General features: G+C 34.8%; 3 protein-coding genes across 3 annotated transcripts in view; all 3 read right to left on the bottom strand.

Annotated features, from left to right (window-relative positions):
- Positions 1–3582: 3582 nt before the first annotated feature.
- Positions 3583–14652, bottom strand: LOC117344083. The gene is made up of 4 exons (XM_033906733.1): positions 14375–14652; positions 9929–10116; positions 5438–5548; positions 3583–4503 (listed from the first exon to the last, which is right to left on the bottom strand). Exons 1-4 carry the CDS (start codon positions 14539–14541, stop codon positions 3938–3940), a joined length of 1032 nt encoding a protein of 343 aa, XP_033762624.1. The 5' UTR covers positions 14542–14652; the 3' UTR covers positions 3583–3937.
- Positions 14653–16517: 1865 nt separating this feature from the next.
- On the bottom strand, positions 16518–20558 carry LOC117344165. The gene is made up of 4 exons (XM_033906820.1): positions 20392–20558; positions 19083–19219; positions 17747–17857; positions 16518–17334 (listed from the first exon to the last, which is right to left on the bottom strand). The coding sequence occupies exons 1-4, from the start codon at positions 20556–20558 to the stop codon at positions 16769–16771; spliced, it is 981 nt and encodes a 326-aa protein (XP_033762711.1). The 3' UTR covers positions 16518–16768.
- Positions 20559–22927: 2369 nt separating this feature from the next.
- LOC117344167 (protein TANC2-like) overlaps positions 22928–23331 on the bottom strand; it is a 6686-nt gene continuing 6282 nt past the window's right edge. Inside the window, exon 3 of the mRNA XM_033906821.1 lies at positions 22928–22932. Within this exon, the coding sequence (XP_033762712.1) occupies positions 22928–22932 (5 nt within the window). The remainder of the gene's footprint in view (positions 22933–23331) is intronic.

Raw genomic sequence — 23331 nt, forward strand, 5'->3', positions numbered from 1 at the left:
GTGGCTGAATTGGGTTTCATGATACCAAGGTGTTATTTCAGTGTGACTGCACTATAAATGCGAAAATCAAATTGGTCACAGCCGTTGCTGTTGTGAGGACGTAAACTCCACCACGCGAAACCTTCCTTAAGCAGAAAACATCTGCAGTGACCCAAACCGTACTCGCATTTGACACGTATACGGTTTGGAGGATGCATTCATGTGATTGCTGCGGACAGGTGACATTATTAAAAACAAAGTACACTCTAAAATAAGCACATGACAACACCTACTCGACGATAATATCGGGCAGCCATCTTTCTGATTTAGGTCCTCACCAGTTCCCATACTATATCACCATATCTATTAAACACACCACTTTGATATCAAATGTATTGAACTTGTGTCCATGTCCTTTTGTTATGTAAACAAATTATTCGTCAAATGAGCTGATACCATCGTCACTGGGCGTCCTGCCCTCATACCCGACACCAAAACTGCACGTTTACTGCCGCGATATCTGACGGATTACATAATAGGTTACCCGGATGTACAGCGGCCAGCGTGTTTGTACGTGTTCAGTAAATGCTGTTGATGTATGCACGTTCCAGTTGGAACTAAGTAAGGCTGACAAATGTATTGTAAATGCACCTCAAGGACAACATATCAACACATCTGTAACCTGGCGATGTCTCGATATTATGTCGTCCATTATGAAAAGGACATGTTTAAGATGTAGCAAACATTTCGATACACACTACTGCAACTATTTCAGATATGTCAGTGTTTTGTAGCACTAATTTGAATCTTTCCATAAAGAATTTCATGTCCTTTGTGGAATCACCTTGTTGTAGTTGCCTACACGATTGGGAAGATTGTATTTTGTAACTAGGGTACAACTAATATGTATAAATCTTAACGTATTAATTAAGGAACGTTGAGTGATGAAACCAACCGCTGTATCTTTTTCTTTATCCCGATATAACTACACCCTCTCCCTTCCTCCGTAACGATTTGGCTTTGTCTTGCAAAATGAATGCATCCATTCCAAGTTATTGATCTTCATAAGCAGGCACTGGTGCATTTCCTGCACGTGGAAATGTCAGAAGTTCACCTTTGTATTGAGAAATTCTACATATAGTTTGCCAGTTTTGCGTACGAGGAAATGCAAACTAATGTTGCTGACCAATTCTTAGCTCACCGGTTACGAGTAACGGTGAGCTAATCCCTGGGTCGGCGTTGGCGTCCAACCTCAAAACTTTCAAGTTTTTGGGGTAAGTTTTTGGAAAGCTTTTAAGTCCAAAAGTATACACCTCACGCCCTTTTAATATAGTTTATACATTAATTATAGGTCTAGGAATGATAATATCAAAAATGTCTGCAAAATCATGCAGAAAAATACGTGAGTTTTTTCACATTTTACCATTTTGTCGACTTAACATTTTTGGCACTAAAACCCACTTCTAGGTTTTTCTAATGTACATAAAAAATGAATGCATAGTGCGTTTGCTGCTGCCGGTAAACTTCCCAATCATTCATTGCACTTGTTTAGAGTGCTGATGAGTAATGTTGAGAAGGACATTGCTTATATTTTAATTATGAAATTCACCTGAATCTATCTGAGCGTGTTATATACCTGTACCTGATCTCGCTAGTTGCTCATTCTTAGCCTTTCCCTGTTAGAACTCTATACCAACCGGTGAAACAGTGATTTTCTCTGTTGATGGTATTCGAGTGTAAATAATCTGTTTGGTCTCTAAACTTTCTCACTGCTAAGATCGACCACTCCAACCCAATAATCTTATAACTAACAAATCTAAAACTAGTAAAACCACGTGGTGGAGGATATTTCCAAAATGTTTTCTATAAAACGATTTTTTTCACTTTAAAAGTACTTTAGAAATAGACCTTCCATTTTGTAGTTAAATTAATGTTTCCCTACTGAAATATCTATTGAAACCAGTGAGTTATAGCGCAACATGGGTAAATTTAAATATTAAGATTTCAAATCAATTCCTTTACTCAAATGCTTTGAAATATGTTTGGGCTTATCGTAAATATTCGCGCACTACGCGAAAACAACATGTTATGTACAAAGCTTCCGGGTGATGTTCTTATTCCAATGCGTCATCCGTCCTAGATATTCGTCTTACTATCAGATAAGTCCTATTCAGAGTGACTACATGCAAAATAAAAAAAAATAAAAAGGGGTTAAAACAAAACGAAAACAAGATAATACCCCTTTTCATGTCTTGAACAAACAACAAAATCCTCGTGTACCTAACCTTGAACATCTTGTGGAAGATTTAAAAATATCATTGATAACATAAATCGGTCGTCTGAGTTATTACATAATTCATTATCAGAACGGGTGATGTGTTGCAGGCAACCCCTGTCTACCACAGGTATGTCTACTGGTTTTCCCACAGGAAATGTTTAGACAATGACTAATACGACCCGGTTTGGTGCTATTTGAATGACGCTCTGGTGCCCGAAAGTTACAAACTGATGCACTTACAGTGATATTCAAGCACGGATAGCGAACATTGATAACTAAAATGCTATCTATTATATAACCTGGCCATGTGCACTCTAAAAGATTAAACGGACACAAGAAAACGTGTTGTATCAAATTGTTTTCTTTGAGGGTGTATCTTGCTAAATTGTATTTCGCCAAGTTTAAGGTGTTTAATTCGAATCGCTGTTTACACAAGACCGGTACAACTAGCCCTAGCATGGTGATTTTAAAAACAGAAATCGTTTTTTTTCAATGAAGAGTAAAACAACGTGGTAGCCTTAGTATGGAAACTACAAATATTCACTAAACAGAAAATTGTACGAAAAATAAAAAATGATTTTGAATTCTGACGCGTAATGCCTTTTCACCAATACAAAAATATAATTGTTAATTTTTTACTTAAATCCTCTGTAACAAACTCGTTAGCCAATATGCAGCATCATCCGACTAAACATCATGATACTTTTTAATTTCCCAGTTGTTATTGTTTACATTTCTGTTTCCCAGCTTGCGGTGTTTACATGTCCGAGTTAATTCGATAATCACAGACGTTTTTCCTTTATTATCACGCTTTCCGTAAGTGATGACGACTATTGACGAAAACATCACTCGGATTCAAATGATGTTTGAAGAAGGTCATGTTAAAGTGTCATGGTTAATACAATCCCATTGTGAAATATTCCTTCCGCAATATGAAGTCGGAGGTATCCATCCTCGTTGATTTACCCGGAGGTTCGGTTGCCATAGCAATAGTATTCATTTTGATGACGTGACCTAGCCTTGAATTTGACGCTTACCCTTTCAGAACGCATGGTCTTAGTTTCGTGGTTTATTTTCCAGGGGTTGCCATATAAATCTGTATTATGGGACAACTCTCTTTGTGTTTTACAATTCAACATAGCTTTTCGTTAAATTGAAAGCTTCACTACCTCCTGTGATATTCGAGTTCCGTTTGGTAATTTTCTCGGATGGATAGAATTTATAGATGTCAGCAGCTCTCATGCGAAACTTTATTCAACGATGGTTGATATTGAGTACAACCAAAGCATGTTCTTTGTAATCGTGAAAAAAACAACAAAAAACAATGGCGTGTATAAGCTTTAATCCGTTATATGACTTATAATTCAAATCCTCAATTGAAAATGGAATTAATCTCTTTCTAGATGCCCCGATAGTAAAAATAACCATCAGAATCAATTCGTCGTTTTAATGCATTGTTTCCATTTCACAACATACGATTTAATCGAATATTAAATCGATATCAATCTGTTTATCTATAATTACAACTCTGGGTGTATGTCAAAATGAACTAAATGCAATACAAATCATGCGTAGCTGATAAAAACTCCACCACAAAAGTCTGGAAGGAAAAGCGTAATGGCATAACATCTCAGCACCCAATGAAAAGCGAAATCAAGTTTTTTTTTCTCCAGTTTTGCCTTATGCTTTGACGCAGGTAAAGTTGCAAGCCAAGGGACTTCCGATATGGTGTTTGTCCTTTACCAACCAGCCGGATTTGGTTAAAAATGCATCTTTGTTTTCGGTCCCCCAGCCAACACCGTAACCAGGGGAGCCATCTTTCGACAGACTTCGAGGAAGACAAGAAACTGAACTGATGGCGTAACCTACTGCTGCCACACTCGCATCACCGACGTTTCCCTTATGGCTGCTATGGACATCGGGATCAGTGATGGATACAACACCGCCATCCTTCAAGACGCGCTTCACTTCTTTCATGACATTAGCTTGGTCCGGCAGATCGTGAAGAAGATCAAACATAATCACCCAATCAAATTTACCGTTCCAGTCGGCGGGCATGGAAGTCGCGTCTTCCTTTAAAAACTTCACGTTTTTGACGCCTTCAGATTTCGCGATGGCATTGGCTTTGGTTATTGCGATTTCGCTGTAGTCAACGCCGTATATGTCTGCGTCTGGGAAACGCTTACTTAATGCTCTAGTCACACAACCTTCACCTGATCCTAAATCCAAGATGGTGGTCACTGTCTCTGAAATAATCAAATTATCTATGTGTAAAAATGATTGATGTTTTGTGTCCAAAGTGATTATTTACAAAATGTTTTATTGTTTACATAATTATTCAATAAGTATAGACCTAGCGTGCGATCGATTGAAGCATTAAACGTTTTAAATCATCTCCTTAGACTATTTTGATTTTTCAGGGTTAGGGAATAGGCTGTCCATCCTTAACCAACCTTAAATTACAGCGGAAAACTGAAAAAGAATAATGCATACAATGCGTGTATGAATCATTGTTTTTGAAAAATCATATTATACAATTTGATTTTAAATTTTTTATTTTAAATGTTGATTCACATATACCAAGATTATGTTAGAAACAAAATTTGTGCATGAAAATAAGTCTGTCATATATATATGTTATAAGTTATATATGATACAGTGAGCAAATAATAATGAAAAAAAAACAGTAAACAAAAATATGACTACAGACACTGAGTCAGTTTCATTATTGTTAGCACGAGTAAGAATACATTTATTACTAAGGAGACAGTTTCATTAGTGTTAGCACGAGTAAGAATACATTATTACTAAGGAGACAGTTTCATTAGTGTTAGCACGAGTAAGAATACATTATTACTAACGAGACAGTTTCATTAGTGTTAGCACGAGTAAGAATACATTATTACTAACGAGGAAAAACTATACATTTGGCTATTAAGACAAGTGTACTTTATCTGTAGTGAACTCATACATACAGGGGCAATGTTTTTACGTGAAGTCAGAAATAAGTCAAGAATCGGTCATCCATTTCTTTGTCCAAGATTAGGTACCAAATGTGGTTGCAGGAAGTTGGACCATGACAAATAACTTTATGCTTTGGTGATATAACAGTTGAGGATTGCATGACAACCACAGGGCCATCCCTAGAAAACATTAGTCTTACTGATGATAAAACCTTACTTGTCAACTTTGCGGCGGGTGTAAAGAGCTGGTCTACCACCGCGCCTGTATCCGACATTCGTTGTTCGAAGACATCAAATGTTTCCGGAAGTTCATCAGCAAGGGTGTACCCTAAAACACCCAATGGTTATAACATAACTAATAAACGCAGAAGTCATTACACAGCGCATTGGTTATTATCGGAATCTGACATAAAGTCTGAGATCAGAGGCAAAGAAAGTAGAATATAATGTAATAGAAAGAAGGGCATAATGTTATAGAAAGTAGAGTATAATGTAATAGAAAGTAAAGCATAATGTTATAGAAAGTAAAGTATAATGTAATAGAAAGTAAAGTATAATGTAATAGAAGTAGAGTATAATGTAATAGAAAGTAAAGTATAATGTAATAGAAAGTAAAGTATAATGTAATAGAAGTAGAGCATAATGTTATAGAAAGTAGAGTATAATGTAATAGAAAGTAAAGTATAATGTAATAGAAAGTAAAGTATAATGTAATAGAAAGTAAAGTATAATGTAATAGAAAGTAAAGTATAATGTAATAGAAGTAGAGTATAATGTAATAGAAAGTAGAACATAATGTAATAGAAAGTAGAACATAATGTAATAGAAAGTAAAGTATAATGTAATAGAAGTAGAGTATAATGTAATAGAAAGTAAAGCATAATGTAATAGAAAGTAAAGTATAATGTAATAGAAGTAGAGTATAATGTAATAGAAAGTAAAGTATAATGTAATAGAAAGTAAAGCATAATGTAATAGAAAGTAAAGTATAATGTAATAGAAGTAGAGTATAATGTAATAGAAAGTAAAGCATAATGTAATAGAAAGTAAAGTATAATGTAATAGAAGTAGAGTATAATGTAATAGAAAGTAAAGTATAATGTAATAGAAGTAGAGTATAATGTAATAGAAAGTAAAGCATAATGTAATAGAAGTAGAGTATAATGTAATAGAAAGTAAAGTATAATGTAATAGAAAGTAAACTATAATGTAATAGAAGTAGAGTATAATGTAATAGAAGTAGAGTATAATGTAATAGAAAGTAGAATATAATGTAATAGAAAGTAGAGCATAATGTAATAGAAAGTAAACTATAATGTAATAGAAGTAGAGTATAATGTAATAGAAAGTAAAGTATAATGTAATAGAAAGTAAAGTATAATGTAATAGAAAGTAGAGTATAATGTAATAGAAAGTAAAGTATAATGTAATAGAAAGTAAAGCATAATGTAATAGAAGTAGAGCATAATGTAATAGAAAGTAAAGCATAATGTAATAGAAGTAGAGTATAATGTAATAGAAAGTAGAGCATAATGTAATAGAAAGTAAAGTATAATGTAATAGAAGTAGAGTATAATGTAATAGAAAGTAAAGTATAATGTAATAGAAAGTAAAGTATAATGTAATAGAAAGTAGAGGATAATGTAATAGAAAGAAGGGTATAATGTAATAGAAAGTAAAGTATAATGTAATAGAAGTAGAGTATAATGTAATAGAAAGTAGAGTATAATGTAATAGAAGTAAAGTATAATGTAATAGAAAGTCACATATAATGTAATAGAAAGTAAAGTATAATGTTATAGAAAGTAAAGTATAATGTAATAGAAGTAAAGTATAATGTAATAGAAAGTCACATATAATGTAATAGAAAGTAAAGTATAATGTAATAGAAAGTAAAGTATAATGTAATAGAAGTAGAGTATAATGTAATAGAAGTAGAGTATAATGTAATAGAAAGTAAAGTATAATGTAATAGAAAGTAAAGTATAATGTAATAGAAAGTAAAGTATAATGTAATAGAAAGTAAAGTATAATGTAATAGAAAGTAAAGTATAATGTAATAGAAAGTAGAACATAATGTTATAGAAAGTAGAACATAATGTTATAGAAAGTAGAACATAATGTAATAGAAGTAAAGTATAATGTAATAGAAAGTAACATATAATGTAATAGAAAGTAACATATAATGTAATAGAAAGTAAAGTATAATGTAATAGAAAGTAAAGTATAATGTAATAGAAGTAAAGTATAATGTAATAGAAAGTCACATATAATGTAATAGAAAGTAAAGTATAATGTAATAGAAAGTAAAGTATAATGTAATAGAAGTAGAGTATAATGTAATAGAAGTAGAGTATAATGTAATAGAAAGTAAAGTATAATGTAATAGAAGTAGATTATAATGTAATAGAAAGTAAAGTATAATGTAATAGAAAGTAAAGCATAATGTAATAGAAGTAGAGCATAATGTAATAGAAAGTAAAGTATAATGTGATAGAAAGTAAAGTATAATGTAATAGAAGTAGTAATGTAGTAAGTAATATTAAAGAAGTAAGTATAATGTAATGAGTAAGATTTTAGAGTATTAATGTATAGAAGAGTAAATGTATAGAGTGTAATAGAATGTAGAGTAGTATATGTAATAGAAGTAGAGTATAATGTAATAGAAAGTAAAGTATAATGTAATAGAAAGTAAAGTATAATGTAATAGAAAGTAAAGTATAATGTAATAGAAAGTAGAGTATAATGTAATAGAAAGTAAAGTATAATGTAATAGAAGTAAAGTATAATGTAATAGAAGTAGAGTATAATGTAATAGAAGTAGAGTATCATGTAATAGAAGTAGAGTATCATGTAATAGAAAGTAAAGTATAATGTAATAGAAAGTAAAGTATAATGTAATAGAAAGTAAAGTATAATGTAATAGAAGTAGAGTATAATGTAATAGAAAGTAGAACATAATGTTATAGAAAGTAGAACATAATGTAATAGAAAGTAGAACATAATGTAATAGAAAGTAGAATATAATGTAATAGAAAGTAGAATATAATGTAATAGAAAGTAAAGTATAATGTGATAGAAAGTAAAGTATAATGTAATAGAAAGTAAAGCATAATGTAATAGAAAGTAAAGCATAATGTAATAGAAAGTAGAACATAATGTAATAGAAAGTAGAATATAATGTGATAGAAAGTAAAGTATAATGTAATAGAAAGTAAAGCATAATGTAATAGAAAGTAGAATATAATGTAATAGAAAGTAGAATATAATGTAATAGAAAGTAGAACATAATGTAATAGAAAGTAGAATATAATGTAATAGAAAGTAAAGCATAATGTAATAGAAAGTAAAGCATAATGTAATAGAAAGTAGAATATAATGTAATAGAAAGTAGAATATAATGTAATAGAAAGTAGAATATAATGTAATAGAAAGTAAAGTATAATGTGATAGAAAGTAAAGTATAATGTAATCGAAGTAGAGCATAATGTAATAGAAAGTAGAGTATAATGTTATAGAAAGTAAAGCATAATGTAATAGAAAGTTAATTTGAAATACAATCCTAAGATTTTCTTTGTTGCATTTGTGCATTATAATTTAAAAGTATGACTTTTTGGAAATTTTGCTTGTGGACTACTTTTTGTGAAAGCTTTCTTGACGTCGTTATTCGGATGTCCATTTCATATGTAGGTAATTTCAGTTGTTTTCATTGTATAGAACTTCTCTTTAGTTAAACTCCGTGTCTCGAGTAATTTTTTACATAAACATGCAATGCTTATCTTCACGTTTTACAGATTTGGAATACCGAATCATGACTTGGAGGATCAATTTCGTTGCTGTAAACGTCTCGATGATTGGTTTGGTTTGGTTTATTTTGTTTAACGTCCTATTAACAGCTAAGGTCATTTAAGGACGGCCTCCCGTGCGTGCGACATGCATGCGTGTGGTGAGTGCGTATGTGTGTTTTAGGAGGCTGCGGTATGTTCGTGTTAAGTCTCCTTGTGATAGACCGGAACTTTTGCCGATTTATAGTGCTACCTCACTGAAGCATACCGCCGAAGACACCCAGCAGTACACCCCACCCGGTCACATTATACTGACAACGGGCGAACCAGTCGTCCCACTCCAAATATGCTGAGCGCTAAGCAGGAGTAGCAACTACCATTCTTAAAGACTCTGGTATGTCACGGCCAGGGGACAGAACCCAAAGCCTTCCTCACAGGGGCGAACGCTCAACTAAAGGCCAAAAGTGAGGCATTGTCAAGGGAGACATTAGGAAGAAGAAAGTTGTTGAGAAAGAAGAGAAAAGATAAGATCCCAAATTTAGTCGCCTCTTACGATCATGCAATGGGGGCAGCAGGTACAATTCTTACGCCCTACCTGCAGGACAGACGTCTCGATGACAAGCGCAGCGACACCCTTCTTTGAATAATCAGGAAAATTTCCCATTTTTGATTCTTTTATTTTGTTTTTCGAAATAAAAACGTCCGATTCAGTGATATTTTCAACAATCGGCTTCACGTTTTTTCAAATTCTTTTCTACTGCTACGCAATTATAAATTGCAAGGTAATTTTTTTGCATGGAACAACCACTTTCGACATACAAATTTTTCAAAATATCACACCAGAAGAATTTTTTTTAGAATATTTGGTCATCTGAATTTCCTACATCTTTAATATTACGGCATACAAAGTTCAGAAAACTAACCTCGTGGCCCGTCCTTCTTGAAACAGTTCTTCGCTTTCGCAGTCAGAGTACCCAGGACAGGGAATAAAAAGGCAAACTCAGTTCCACTAAGTCCCGGTTTAAGTTTCTCAGGAACGAAATATTTGTCGGAGTCATCCAGCGACACGATCCTGGTCGACACCATACAGCCGAGCCACTCCCTAACATACCTGAAAAGGGAGGTAATTATAAGTCGTTATCTTTTATCAGACCATACAGCCCAGCCACTCCCCGACATACATACAAAGGGAAATAATCATTCAACCCAGCCACTCCCGGACATACCTACAAAGGAAGATACTCATTCAACCCAGCCACTCCCGGACATACCTACAAAGGAAGATACTCATTCAACCCAGCCACTCCCGGACATACCTACAAAGGGAGATAATCATTCAACCCAGCCACTCCCGGACATACCTACAAAGGGAGATAATCATTCAACTCAGCAACCAATCGGGAACCGTCGGCACTTTCCGTAAACGTGCCGACGGTTCCCGATTGCTCAGCAACTCCCGGACATACATACAAAGAGAGATAATCATTCAACCCAGTCACCCTCAGACTAACCTAAAAAGGGAGGTAATAATAAGTCATAATTTTTTTCCAGACCATACAGCCAAGCCACCCACGGACATACCTACAGAGGGAGATAATTAGTCAGTTGTTTGACCATATAACTCCGCCACTAAATGATATGCCTACAAAGGGAGGTAACTGCACGTTATACATCGGTGGTCAGGCCATATAGACAAGTCATACACGTATATACCAATAAAGGGAGATAACTACATGTAATACATCATAAATCAGAACTTACGGTCTAGTCATTCCCGTGGACAGTGCACACAAGTAAGTATATAATGGATGATTTTAATAGACATGGTACAAAGGTATCTAACTATGTTCTGATGGAAATCCTACGCCCCAATCTATCATATAAACAAATAAACAATATATGTTTTGTGGAAATTATATTCAGATACAGCACATGCGTGTGCTTCTGGTTAGTACTACTACTACTACTACTAATAAAAAGCCCCTACTCCTTTGATATAGTAAGAGTAGGACTAATATACGTATATGTTTCTATTAATACTTACCAGAAGCAGACGCCTGTGGATATAGCTTGATTGATTTCCAAACGTCCGCGCGACCATGATTGCATCATAACACGTTTGTATACATTATAAAATAGAAAGGGTTTGTTTGTTTGTTTAGATTTACGGTCCATCGACAACTATGGTTAGACAGGGAGTAAATCTAACGAAGCAATATAATGACGAGCGTATCAAAAATTACAAGTGAACAGCGTGCATACTTGCATATTTACCCAATATTTGCATAATACATTTCCTAATTTTCCAATGTGGTTTATCTAGACGGTCATAATATTTTGGATCATTCATTTCCTAATTTTTCAATGTGGTTTATCTAGACGGTCATAATATTTTGGATCATTCATTTCCTAATTTTCGTGGTTTATCTAGACGGTCATAATATTTTGGATCATTCATTTCCTAATTTTCGTGGTTTATCTAGACGGTCATTATATTTTGGATCATTCATTTCCTAATTTTCCAATGTGGTTTATCTAGACGGTCATAATATTTTGGATCATTCATTTCCTAATTTTCGTGGTTTATCTGACGGTCATAATATTTTGGATCATTCATTTCCTAATTTTCGTGGTTTATCTAGACGGTCATGATATTTTGGATCATTCATTTCCTAATTTTCCAATGTTGTTTATCTAGACGGTCATAATATTTTAGATCATTCATTTTCTAATTTTCGTGGTTTATCTAGACGGTCATAATATTTTGGATCATTCATTTCCTAATTTTCGTGGTTTATCTAGACGGTCATAATATTTTGGATCATTCATTTCCTAATTTTCGTGGTTTATCTAGACGGTCATAATATTTTGGATCATTCATTTTCTAATTTTCGTGGTTTATCTAGACGGTCATAATATTTTGGATCATTCATTTCCTAATTTTCGTGGTTTATCTAGACGGTCATAATATTTTGGATCATTCATTTCCTAATTTTCGTGATTTATCTAGACGGTCATGATATTTTGGATCATTCATTTCCTAATTTTCCAATGTTGTTTATCTAGACGGTCATGATATTTTGGATCATTCATTTCCTAATTTTCGTGGTTTATCTAGACGGTCATAATATTTTGGATAATTCGTTTCCTAATTTTCGTGGTTTATCTAGACGGTCATAATATTTTGGATCATTCATTTCCTAATTTTCCAATGTGGTTTATCTAGACGGTCATAATATTTTGGATAATTCATTTCCTAATTTCGTGGTTTATCTAGACGGTCATGATATTTTGGATCATTCATTTCCTAATTTTCCAATGTTGTTTATCTAGACGGTCATGATATTTTAGATCATTCATTTCCTAATTTCGTGGTTTATCTAGACGGTCATAATATTTTGGATCATTCATTTCCTAATTTTCCAATGTTGTTTATCTAGACGGTCATGATATTTTGGATCATTCATTTCCTAATTTTCGTGGTTTATCTAGACGGTCATAATATTTTGGATAATTCGTTTCCTAATTTTCGTGGTTTATCTAGACGGTCATAATATTTTGGATCATTCATTTCCTAATTTTCCAATGTGGTTTATCTAGACGGTCATAATATTTTGGATAATTCATTTCCTAATTTTTCAATGTGATTTATCTAGACGGTCATAATATTTTGGATCATTCATTTCCTAATTTTCGTGGTTTATCTAGACGGTCATAATATTTTGGATCATTCATTTCCTAATTTTCGTGGATTATCTAGACGGTCATAATATTTTGGATAATTCATTTCCTAATTTTCCAATGTTGTTTATCTAGACGGTCTAATTCTATGTCAGCCGGGGATATTCCTAACGATTTCGCTTGCCTATACTGTCCACAGGAAAGATATTTTATGTTTAAGGTTGGTTTTAAAATTTATTAGAAGGAGTTGATTTAATTACAAATTTTAATTACATGTTAGATGGTGAAACTCAAACAGACTTCATTAAAATTACTTACGCAAAGTTGCAGGACATATCCCGTTTCTGGTTTTTTTTCGAGGACTGGTTATTTTTACTTTTGTATATTTGACGTCAGCCTACGTTTAGCACTAGTGTGTGATTTCGATAAACTGAACATACACCAAAAAAAAAATAAAAAAACTACTCTTGTCACTCTTTAGATCTCGCGGCACTGTAAACATTGAATGATTCTATACGACCTTATTATGTTCGTTGGGCGCAAAACGCCCTGATGTATCAGGTAAAATGACAAGATGGGCTGCAATTAATGTTCTATACAATTAATTTTGGTATGTAATGTTCAATTTATGATTTTTTATCGTTAAGGATATGTGACGCATGAGAAGTTTTTTTTTTTGTTATTGTAGTTTTACGAGTATTATTCAGATGATTAATGATGTGACAAGCACGAAGAAATTTTATATGTAGTTAAATTTTTCTGTAGAATTAATTACATGATTAACAATTATGATAATAATTTTGAGGTTATATACCGCTATATCACAGCAAAACATCAATCTCAAAGCTGTTCACAAATTACAAATATGTAATTATCCCGTGTTATTAAGCAACCAGCCAATGTCTTTCTTCGTCTCCCATGGGAGGATACAGCCCGAGCTGCCATTTTGGCGCTAGCAGTTTACACATGACATTTCTTGCACTGACCAACCACATGTTTACAGCTGAGTCGGCTGGAACACAGCGGAGTAAAGTATCTTGTTCAAGGATACATCACAGCATGCTTGGACTCAAACTAGCGACCCTTCGATCACGTAGTTCTGCATCTTACCACTAGGCCACTGTGTCGGGACTCAAACTAGCGGTTACATAGCCCTGCATCCTACCACTAAACCAGCGTACCAGGACTCAAACAAGTGACCCTTTGGTCATGTAATCCTTTACCCTACCACTAAACCACAGACTCAAACAAGGGACCCTTTGGTCACGTCATCCTATACCCTACCACTAAACCACAGACTCAAACAAGCGACCCTTTGGTCACGTCATCCTATACCCTACCACTAAACCACAAACTCGAACAAGCGACCCTTTAGTCACGTAATCCTATACCTAACACTAAACCACAGACTCAAACAAGCGACCCTTTGGTCACGTCATCCTATACCCTACCACTAAACCACAAACTCGAACAAGCGACCCTTTGGTCACGTAATCCTATACCTAACACTAAACCACAGACTCAAACAAGCGACCCTTTGGTCACGTCATCCTATACCCTACCACTAAACCACAAACTCGAACAAGCGACCCTTTGGTCACGTAATCCTATACCTAACACTAGACCAACGTGCCTCTAGAAACTGTACAAGTCAACACATAAAACAGAAATAAAGACCAAGCATTTACCTCTCTTTGAGATTACAGGCGTCTGCCAGCTGCTGTGAAGATACTGGTTTGTCCAGTCTTTTCAGCTCGTTAAACAGCCCAAGATCTCTTCCTATTGTTATGGCAGAGGTGATGTAACTTCCAGCAATGAAGTTCGATATGTTTTTGGAATACGTTTCTAAATCCATTTTCAGATTTGTAATTTGTCAACGCGCTTTCGGACCTAAGTGTGTATTTTCAGAGCTGCCGGGGAGTGCTTCTTGATGGGTAGACCTGACTGTTATGACTCGTAAGGGACTGGTGAGATAAAATAGTTAGCTAGATTTTTATACCTGTAGTAGGTACCTACGGACGACGTGCAGTGCCATATCTGTTTGATTCCCGGGATATCTGACTTGCTCTCGCTTTTTTCTCCGCTTGCTGTATATTTTTGATACAAATAACTACATTGGTATGTCCACAAACTATGGAGACCGCGCCTTTCGAAGTCTATTAAACAGTAGTCCTGCTGTAGTTTTCCATTTATTGGATGGGAGAAAGAATTTGAAGAAAGATTAGGACAGCCATCACTTTTAATGTCGTTACCAACTGTGTGTACGGAACAGCACAAGTATAGTAGATCAAAGGAATTCGCCTTCGTGGCTTTTGACTGCATCATCAAAAGAAATCAAATATATATATATATATCGCCCCATTACGACATTTAGTATTGTGTGTAAATTTCATTATTAATTAATTTAGGTTTTCAATCATATTCGATTGTTTAGAGGAACAAGGACGTATCTCCAACATTGTTGCTCCGGTTCCTCTTTATAATGTAAACTCAGATAATTTCATGATCAGTTCTCGAAGGTTTACGTTTTGATTCGTTTGAATAGCTTCATAGTTTAGAATATACACTCGGGGTTCTTTTGCAACTCAATATTGCACCGTCGTTGTGATTTTACCCAATACTTTTTCTTTGTCTTCGCGGCATCAGCCAATACTCTTAATCCACTTTGGGTTCTGATGCGTGGCTTTGATTACCAGTCATCCGTTTGCGCATGTGTGCATGCCATATTGTCCGTGACTCGTTCACATTATGGAGAATAGAGCACCGCATTAGCGATTCAAGCAGTGGGTTTCTTGGTTTTAGTTGCAGTTATGAAGAGCTACGGTATTGATTCTCACATTATATGAGTATATATTTTCTATCACTCAACACATTTTTGTAATTTCGTCATAATTTATATGTTAAGAAAACAAAGAGATGTTTTAAGACCTTGCCAAAGTCATTCATCCTTCAGTTTTTCCTATAGCTGTATCAACGATTTGTTATTTTAAATCACAAAAACGTTATTCAATATGTCGATCGGGTATACCATATAAACCTTAAAAAGCTCTTGCCACCAATCTCCCTACAAATTTGATCGAACAGAAACCCCTTTGGCCCTAGTCGTATGCTTAACGATACAGATCCTGGTATACATGTAGTTCACAAGTTTTGAATTCTTCAAAATCAACTTTTTCATCAATTTATCTTCTGGAGAAACATAATTCTGCAGTTGGAGAAAGGTTTGGTTTGGTTTGGTTTTATTTATTTAACGTCCTATCAACAGCTAAGGTGATTTAAGGACGGCCTCCCGTGCGTGCGATATGCATGCGTGTGGTAAGTGCGTATGTTCGTGTTAAGTCTCCTTGTGATAGACCGGAACTTTTGCCGATTTATAGTGCTACCTCACTGAAGCATCCTGACGGAGAAAGGTTGTAAGAATATTGGAGAGTGAGCACAAAGAAAGTTTCTATGCCTTTATTTCGGTAGGCAAGTTGTTCAGAAACTATACATGGAAGGGTAAACAGAAAATAACCAATGCTACATTTTAGAGATACGAAGTGCCTCAAAATGTGAAAAAGGCATACACTTTTCTCGTGTCATTGCTTCCTATCACAAGCAAATATTGTACTCGATTTTAAATGGAGAAGTCCAGAAGTGCTTAAGATGCTGCAATATTTCTATTACAGCATCTCGCCATTTAAAAAAATAAATAAACGGTACGCGTATTGCGATATACAAAACGTTATTGCAATATTTTTGTGCCACTGGAATATTTTGAGGCATCTTTAGGGAAAAAGTAACATAATAATATATCATACATTTTATGTATGAAGAAAATGACAGATCTGATTGAATGTTCACACACACAGATTAATAAATTCGTTACCAAACTTCTGCCCACTCGTGCTCTGTGCATGGTTTCACAATTCGTGTTCTTTGGAAATTCCATGGACAATATGTTATGGTGCATCAACTTCAAAAAATGCTTCGGACAAAACTATCTACAGTATACACATTTCAAACTGATTAACGACGTGTTACTTTTGTTGCAACCAAGAGTATTCTGATTAGACTTTTGAATTCAAGTTCAATTTGCTATGTTAAGCTTTAACGCAAGTAAAGTTACAAGCCAAAGGACTTCCGATATGACGTTTGTCCTTCACCAGCCAACCAGAACTCTTCAAAAAAGCATCCTTATTTTCCGTTCCCCAGCCAATGCCGTAACCAGGGGCGCCGTCTATCGACAAACTACAGGGGAGGCAAATTACGGTACTGAGGGCGTATCCTACTCCTGCCACGTTCGGATCCCCTATGTTATCTCTATGGTTACTATGGACATCCGGATCAGTGATGGAAACAACCCCGTTGTCCTTCAGCACACGATTCACCTCTTTCATGGCATTTACAGGATCTGATAGGTCGTGAAGTACATCATACATAACCACCCAGTCAAACTTGTGTGTCCAGTCAGCGGGCAAGGACGTGGCATTTTCTTTCAGAAACTTCACGTTTTTGATGCCTTGGGTATGAGCTATTTCAATGGCCTTGGTAATTGCCATATCGGTGTAGTCAACGCCGTATATGTCTGCACATGGAAAACGCCTGCTCAACGCTCTGGAAATGTTTCCTGCACCGGACCCTAGGTCAAGAATTGACGTCCTTGCCCCTAAAAATGAATGACATTAATATTTCACACCGTTTCGAGCTTAAAGATTCCTTTATTTCAGTATCCTATCAAACAAATTATCCATACATCAGTTATTTTGACAGCCATGTTATCTAACGGATGAGTGCCTTCAGCGTACTACAAGACCGTCTAGTGGCAACATTCATTTCTGAATTTAATGTCGTGTAATCAGGATTGCGTGCATAGGTCGGGAAGAGATTAATATTTCACATATTCTGACATCATATAAACCTACGATAGAAGTTGATTTGGGAAGGGAGAGGGGGAGGGGGTGATATTTACTAAATGTAATATGTTTAGGAGGAAAATCGTGCCCTTTAGATTAAAAAGAAAGATTTCATATTATGGTAACCAAATACTCGTTTGGAGTAGCAGTGTGATCAAACTTTACCCGTGAATTTTGTCGCTGGCACCAGGAGCTGTTCCACTACCATGTCAGGATCGGCAACTCTTTCTTCAGTGACATCAACTACTTCTGGGAGCATATCACCAAATTCATAACCTAGAGAATGTGATCCATAAATACCAGTATAATATTGACTTAACAGTTATACTTTTCATCTGTCATCGAAGTCGTAGGAGTGTTTGAAAGCTGCATGGTGTATTGTATATTGATATTTCTATTTTTACTCAATTTGGGCTCCATTAACCTACCAAATTTAATGTTTCTTTTGACTATGATTTTGACAAGATTAACATCAATCTACGCGTATGAAAAAAGCCGCCCAATTACCCGATCCCGGAAGAATATAAGTTTGTAAGAGAAATGGTCTTTCTTATATCACTATCATAATATATATTCAGATTCTTAGTATTTCAATGAGAATTTCAGCAAAATAAGAATCCCTTAATCCCCCAAGGAGTTGATTGGGAACTCGTGTCAAGAGAGCTTCCGTTAGAAACTACACAAGGAACTGTTAAATCGATCCAAAAGAACTGTCAGTTAACAACTTAACAGTCAATGAATTGAGCTTCGTCTCTAATCAGTTGTAGAACTCGTATCAAGGTAACAACCAATTCTGTAACAATTTCGTAAAGATGTCCAATTTGAATTGAAGCGGAAGACATTTTTTAAATCCCTAGAAAAAAATAACATTCCATTTAAATCATAACAAATGTGTTGCATAATCGAGTTTTGAGCCTGATTGTTCATTCTCTAATAATGGACTATTTTTAAACACAAACTTTAGACTTGCAAAAGTTCTAGTAAATGTAGATTTGTATTCCTGCCAATCATAAGGTAAACCAACGTGCTCCATCATATTGAAAAATATCAGGATTTTTTTTGTCGAGTTCATAGGATGACGAATTGAGTTGCTCTTTGACAAATTCAACATGAACTTCCCAGTTCATTAAATGTGTCTCAAGATCAACTGAAGTCATCACCCCATAATATCAACCAAAGCCAGATTCATCATCAAATGCTCTTTTAAAGATTTACAAATATCCTAGGTAATATCAACATATTTGAATTGAGCAGAGGTTCCCATCTTCCAAAATTAAAGGCGAAACCTGATAATATTACGAAATAAGTTAATATGTTTGTATTCACAAATGATCAATAGAATTAAGTTTCTTAGGGCTAGTACATTCTTAACATGAAATGTCATCGGTATTAAATAAACTGTTCCCGACCACTCTTAATATATCTAAATAACTTCATATATAATAACTAACTCGAGGCCCGTCTTTCCTGAAACAGTTCTTGACTTTCCTAGTCATAGTACCCAACACAGGGAAGAAGAAAGCGGAATCAATACCACGAAGTCCTGGTTTAAGTTTCCCAGGGATGAAGTAGCGGTCTGAGTCATCTAGTGAAACGATCCTTGTTGAGACCATACATCCCAGCCACTTCCGGACATACCTTCAACGGGAGACAATACTCATGATGTAATACTAGTAAGACCGAGAAATTTTCAGATATATCTATAAAGGGAGGTAATTAAACATGAAACACCACGATCTAGATACGAACCAAGCAACCATACAAAGGGAGATAATTACACGTAATACATCTGTTGTCAGATCATACAGCCCAATAATCATCGTATATACCTACAAAGGGAGATAGATACTTGCAATACATCGGAAGTCAGAAAATACATCCCAGTCAACCTGTGTAATTATCTCCCTTCGTATATACATACAAAGGGAGATAATTACACATAATACATCAGTAGTTAGATCATACAGCCCAGTCTCTCTTGTATATTGCAAAGGAAGAGAGTTACACGAAATATATATCACTAGTAAGACCATGCAGCTAAGTCACTCTCGGTCATACCCTTGAAAACCCTATTGAGGTAGGGTTGTCGACATCTGAAGGTCACAAGGCAGCGATAACAAATACTAAAACCGTTTCAGTGCTAACTGCTTTATATTCACAATAAGTAAATACAACGAAACAATCGAGGTTATGTAACACTCAAGTATATTTCAAACTGAGACATGATATAAACATATGTATATCAAGTCCATTCTAGGGCACCTTGCATTAGCTCCGCCTCAAAACCTGGCACGCCCTTAAATGACCCCGGCTTTTAATGGGACGCTAAAAAAATAAACAAAGCATTAGCTACCTCCTGCTCTCTAATAGAGCATCCAGCAACTAGTATAAATGAAAAAAAAAATCCCATGATCTCACGACATCCCTTATTCACACCCAAATAATAATTATCCACATAATTAGGTTAATCACATCCAAATATTTAAAACAGATGTGACACAATCTTTGCCACATGACCTACCACCATAATTCTCTTATACTCTAAAGAGGACAATTATACAATGGCTACCTTGTGTGATCAACATAACAGTTCGTTTCCTAAAATATTTTAAAAGCTTCAACAGTTTTTGCTACATTTGCAGATATATTTTGGCATTTCAAATTTACATACAGTCAAAACTCCTCTTTATTCACTTTTGGCGCCCGCCCAATAATAATTTCTCCCCTGTCAACCTCGATAAGACGACATGTACTCTCCGCATTTGTGCGTACAATATTTAATACAGTTAGCAGTAAATGAAGACATTTACCTTTCCTTCAGGCTACAGGCGTCTGCTAGCTGCTGTGATGATACTGGTTTGTCCAGTCTTTTTAGCTCATCAAATAGTCCCAGATCTTTACCTAGTGTGATGGCGGAGGTGATGTAACTTCCAGCGATGAAGTTAGATATGTTCTTTGAATATGTATTTAAATCCATTTTGTAGTTTTGTTGTTATGTTAAAATACTTTATCATGTAATGTAAATGTAATGTGAAATCATTTACGAAAAAAATCGTTGATAGTGTCAGCTTTTAAGCCCCTCTTCTAAGCCACGCCTCCAAGTAGGCAATATCGTCACGTGACCACAAACTCGACAACAAGTGTAAACAAACGTCAAATTTCGACGATGGCGGTGACAAAAACTCGAGTAAATAATTTGTGTACGGGTTACTTTGATAAAACAAAATGTCCTTGGAAATGTGTATCTAAGGCATAATGTACTTTTGAGAAGGACATATCCATAAATGTTAACATTATAATTTGAAGAATTTAAAAAGAAGTGCAGAAAGGAGCATACTTGTACAGCTGGATGTTGACAAATCCGTAATAAATTAACGTTGGACTGAACCACCAAACAATAGCTTAAAAAGAATCGGAATTGGGCATCGGCATAGGTGATTTATACTAGCAATGGTGATGAATCTTAGGCTATTTACTTTTTACTTCAGCGGATTCGGGATACACGAAAGTGCACCTAACATTTCTGGTATTAAACTGTTTGTATGATTATGGTTGTCATCAGATGTCTTATTTTCTAATAGAGATAACTCTCAGAAATAGATATTTACATATCTCTCAGTTATAGAGAAATATATCTCAGGAAATAGAGAAAAATATCTCAAGAAATAAAGATATTTACATATTTCTATCAGAAACTGTAGCTACTTTCTGGATATCAAATGTAAAGTTTGCTTGCTATAAATGTCATATATGCAGGTATAGTTCCTTTTGTCACAGAAGGTGCCGAGGCATGCAAGGAAAATGAATCTTACCTGAATAATTTCCGTAAAGCAAAACTGTATCAAACACTTGTCCAGGAAATCTCCACAAAACATTGCGTTTTCATCATCGGTTAAAGATCTGAACAATGTCATCCAAAATTGACATGTTTGTTTCCTCAACATCCCCCATAACCACTCAATTCTTTTCCGTATAGAAAACTTTTATTTCCAGCAAGTTCGTCGTCATGGTTTTGTCTAAGAAATATTTGCATTTGTTCAACATGTCCGTTTTCGGTCCCCATATCTGCACGTACTCTCTGTGGACACCCTTGTATTTGTTTTACTGCTTTTATGAAGTAGCTGGCTATAACTTTTGGATCGTTATTTGTCTTGTAGGCCTCCATCCAAATAATTTTGCGTGAGAAACCATCTATGCAACCATGAATTGAAATGCCGTAAGGTTTAAGTTTGTCATAACCGTCTATATGCCAGACGTAGTTAGGACCTTTGCTGAAGTATGTCCGTCGTCGTAGCCTCCGTCTTTTCCTAGCAACTATCCCAGTACTATCCAATACGTGTAAAAGTGCCAATACCGTATCTCTTGGTATATTGAACCCATGTTGTAAACATTTCTGATTCATCCATCTGTATCCATGGTGAAAATTCGATGCCATAACAAATAGTGCAACGTCCAATATGTCCGAGTGGTTTTTCCTTCTCGACAAATGTTGCTGTCGTAAGATCCTTTTCAATGTCGATCTACTAATAACACAGCCAGACGAAATCGCCAATGACGACAATATTTCATCGTTACTGAATCCCAGGTAAAAGCAACATTTCACAATGTCGGTAACAACTGCCATTCCGTAGTGTTGTATTACATAAGCTCCGGTTTCATGATGGAGCACACTGTTACATGTAATGCAAGACACTTTAATATATGTATAAACGAGAAATAATCTCGTATATACGAGAAATAAACTCGTATATACGAGAAAGAAACTCGTATATACGAGAAATAATCTCGTTATTACGAGAAATAAACTCGTATATACGAGAAATAAACTCGTTATTACGAGAAATAAACTCGTATATACGAGAAATAATCTCGTTATTACGAGAAAGAAACTCGTATATACGAGAAATAATCTCGTTATTACGAGAAATAATCTCGTATATACGAGAAATAAACTCGTATAAACGAGAAAGAAACTCGTATATACGAGAAATAATCTCGTTATTACGAGAAATAAACTCGTATATACGAGAAATAATCTCGTATATACGAGAAATAAACTCGTATATACGAGAAAGAAACTCGTATATACGAGAAATAATCTCGTATATATGAGAAAGAATCTCGTATATACGAGAAACAATCTCGTATATACGAGAAATAATCTCGTAATTACGAGAAATAATCTCGTATATACGAGAAATAAACTCGTATATACGAGAAATAATCCCGTATATACGAGATTTTTTATTTATTTTTTAATGATACCAACTAAGTTATTTTTTATATTGGTCCTATTCGGCTTCCGTAGGCTTCCGTACATGTGAAACCATTATAAGAACACTCTGTTTAATCTAAAACACAATAAAAAAAAATAAAAAAATGTTCCAATTATAGTATTTCTGTATGTACGGTTGATCGACGTGTTCAATATTCACCATATTCTTCCTATTGATATGTGGATATTGGGCCTGAATAGTACATGTAAGATAATGAAGATTATTCTGGGAAATATTTAAATATCTTAATAATATTATTTAGTACAGGTATACAAAAGCCCTTCAATATCTCTCTCTTGTTTAAGAATACTAGTAAAGATCAATGGTATTGTTTTGTCATCAAATCCTGTGGCATTTCTAGATATAGTATTTTGTTGTTCACAGAATGTACGGTGCAAATTCAGTAGTTAAAAAGTGATATATCTGTTGCTGTAGACTCTTCATTTTAGCTGCTGTTGACAGAAGTTCCAGCGA

This window comes from Pecten maximus, chromosome 15 (genome assembly GCF_902652985.1).
Source record: "Pecten maximus chromosome 15, xPecMax1.1, whole genome shotgun sequence".
Classification (NCBI taxonomy): Eukaryota; Metazoa; Mollusca; class Bivalvia; order Pectinida; family Pectinidae; genus Pecten; species Pecten maximus.

Excerpts from the sequence above, each read along its gene's own strand:
- LOC117344165 (XM_033906820.1), bottom strand. The coding sequence starts at position 20,558 with ATGGATTTAAATACATATTCAAAGAACATATCTAACTTCATCGCTGGA. Across the intron at positions 19,220-20,391 it reads GCCTGTAGCCTGAAGGAAAG|GTATGTCCGGAAGTGGCTGG; the intron begins GTAAATGTCTTC and ends CTCCCGTTGAAG. Across the intron at positions 17,335-17,746 it reads GCCAGCGACAAAATTCACGG|GGGCAAGGACGTCAATTCTT; the intron begins GTAAAGTTTGAT and ends ATTCATTTTTAG.
- LOC117344083 (XM_033906733.1), bottom strand. The coding sequence starts at position 14,541 with ATGGATTTAGAAACGTATTCCAAAAACATATCGAACTTCATTGCTGGA. Across the intron at positions 10,117-14,374 it reads GCCTGTAATCTCAAAGAGAG|GTATGTTAGGGAGTGGCTCG; the intron begins GTAAATGCTTGG and ends CTCCCTTTTCAG. Across the intron at positions 5,549-9,928 it reads CAAGAAGGACGGGCCACGAG|GGTACACCCTTGCTGATGAA; the intron begins GTTAGTTTTCTG and ends TGGGTGTTTTAG.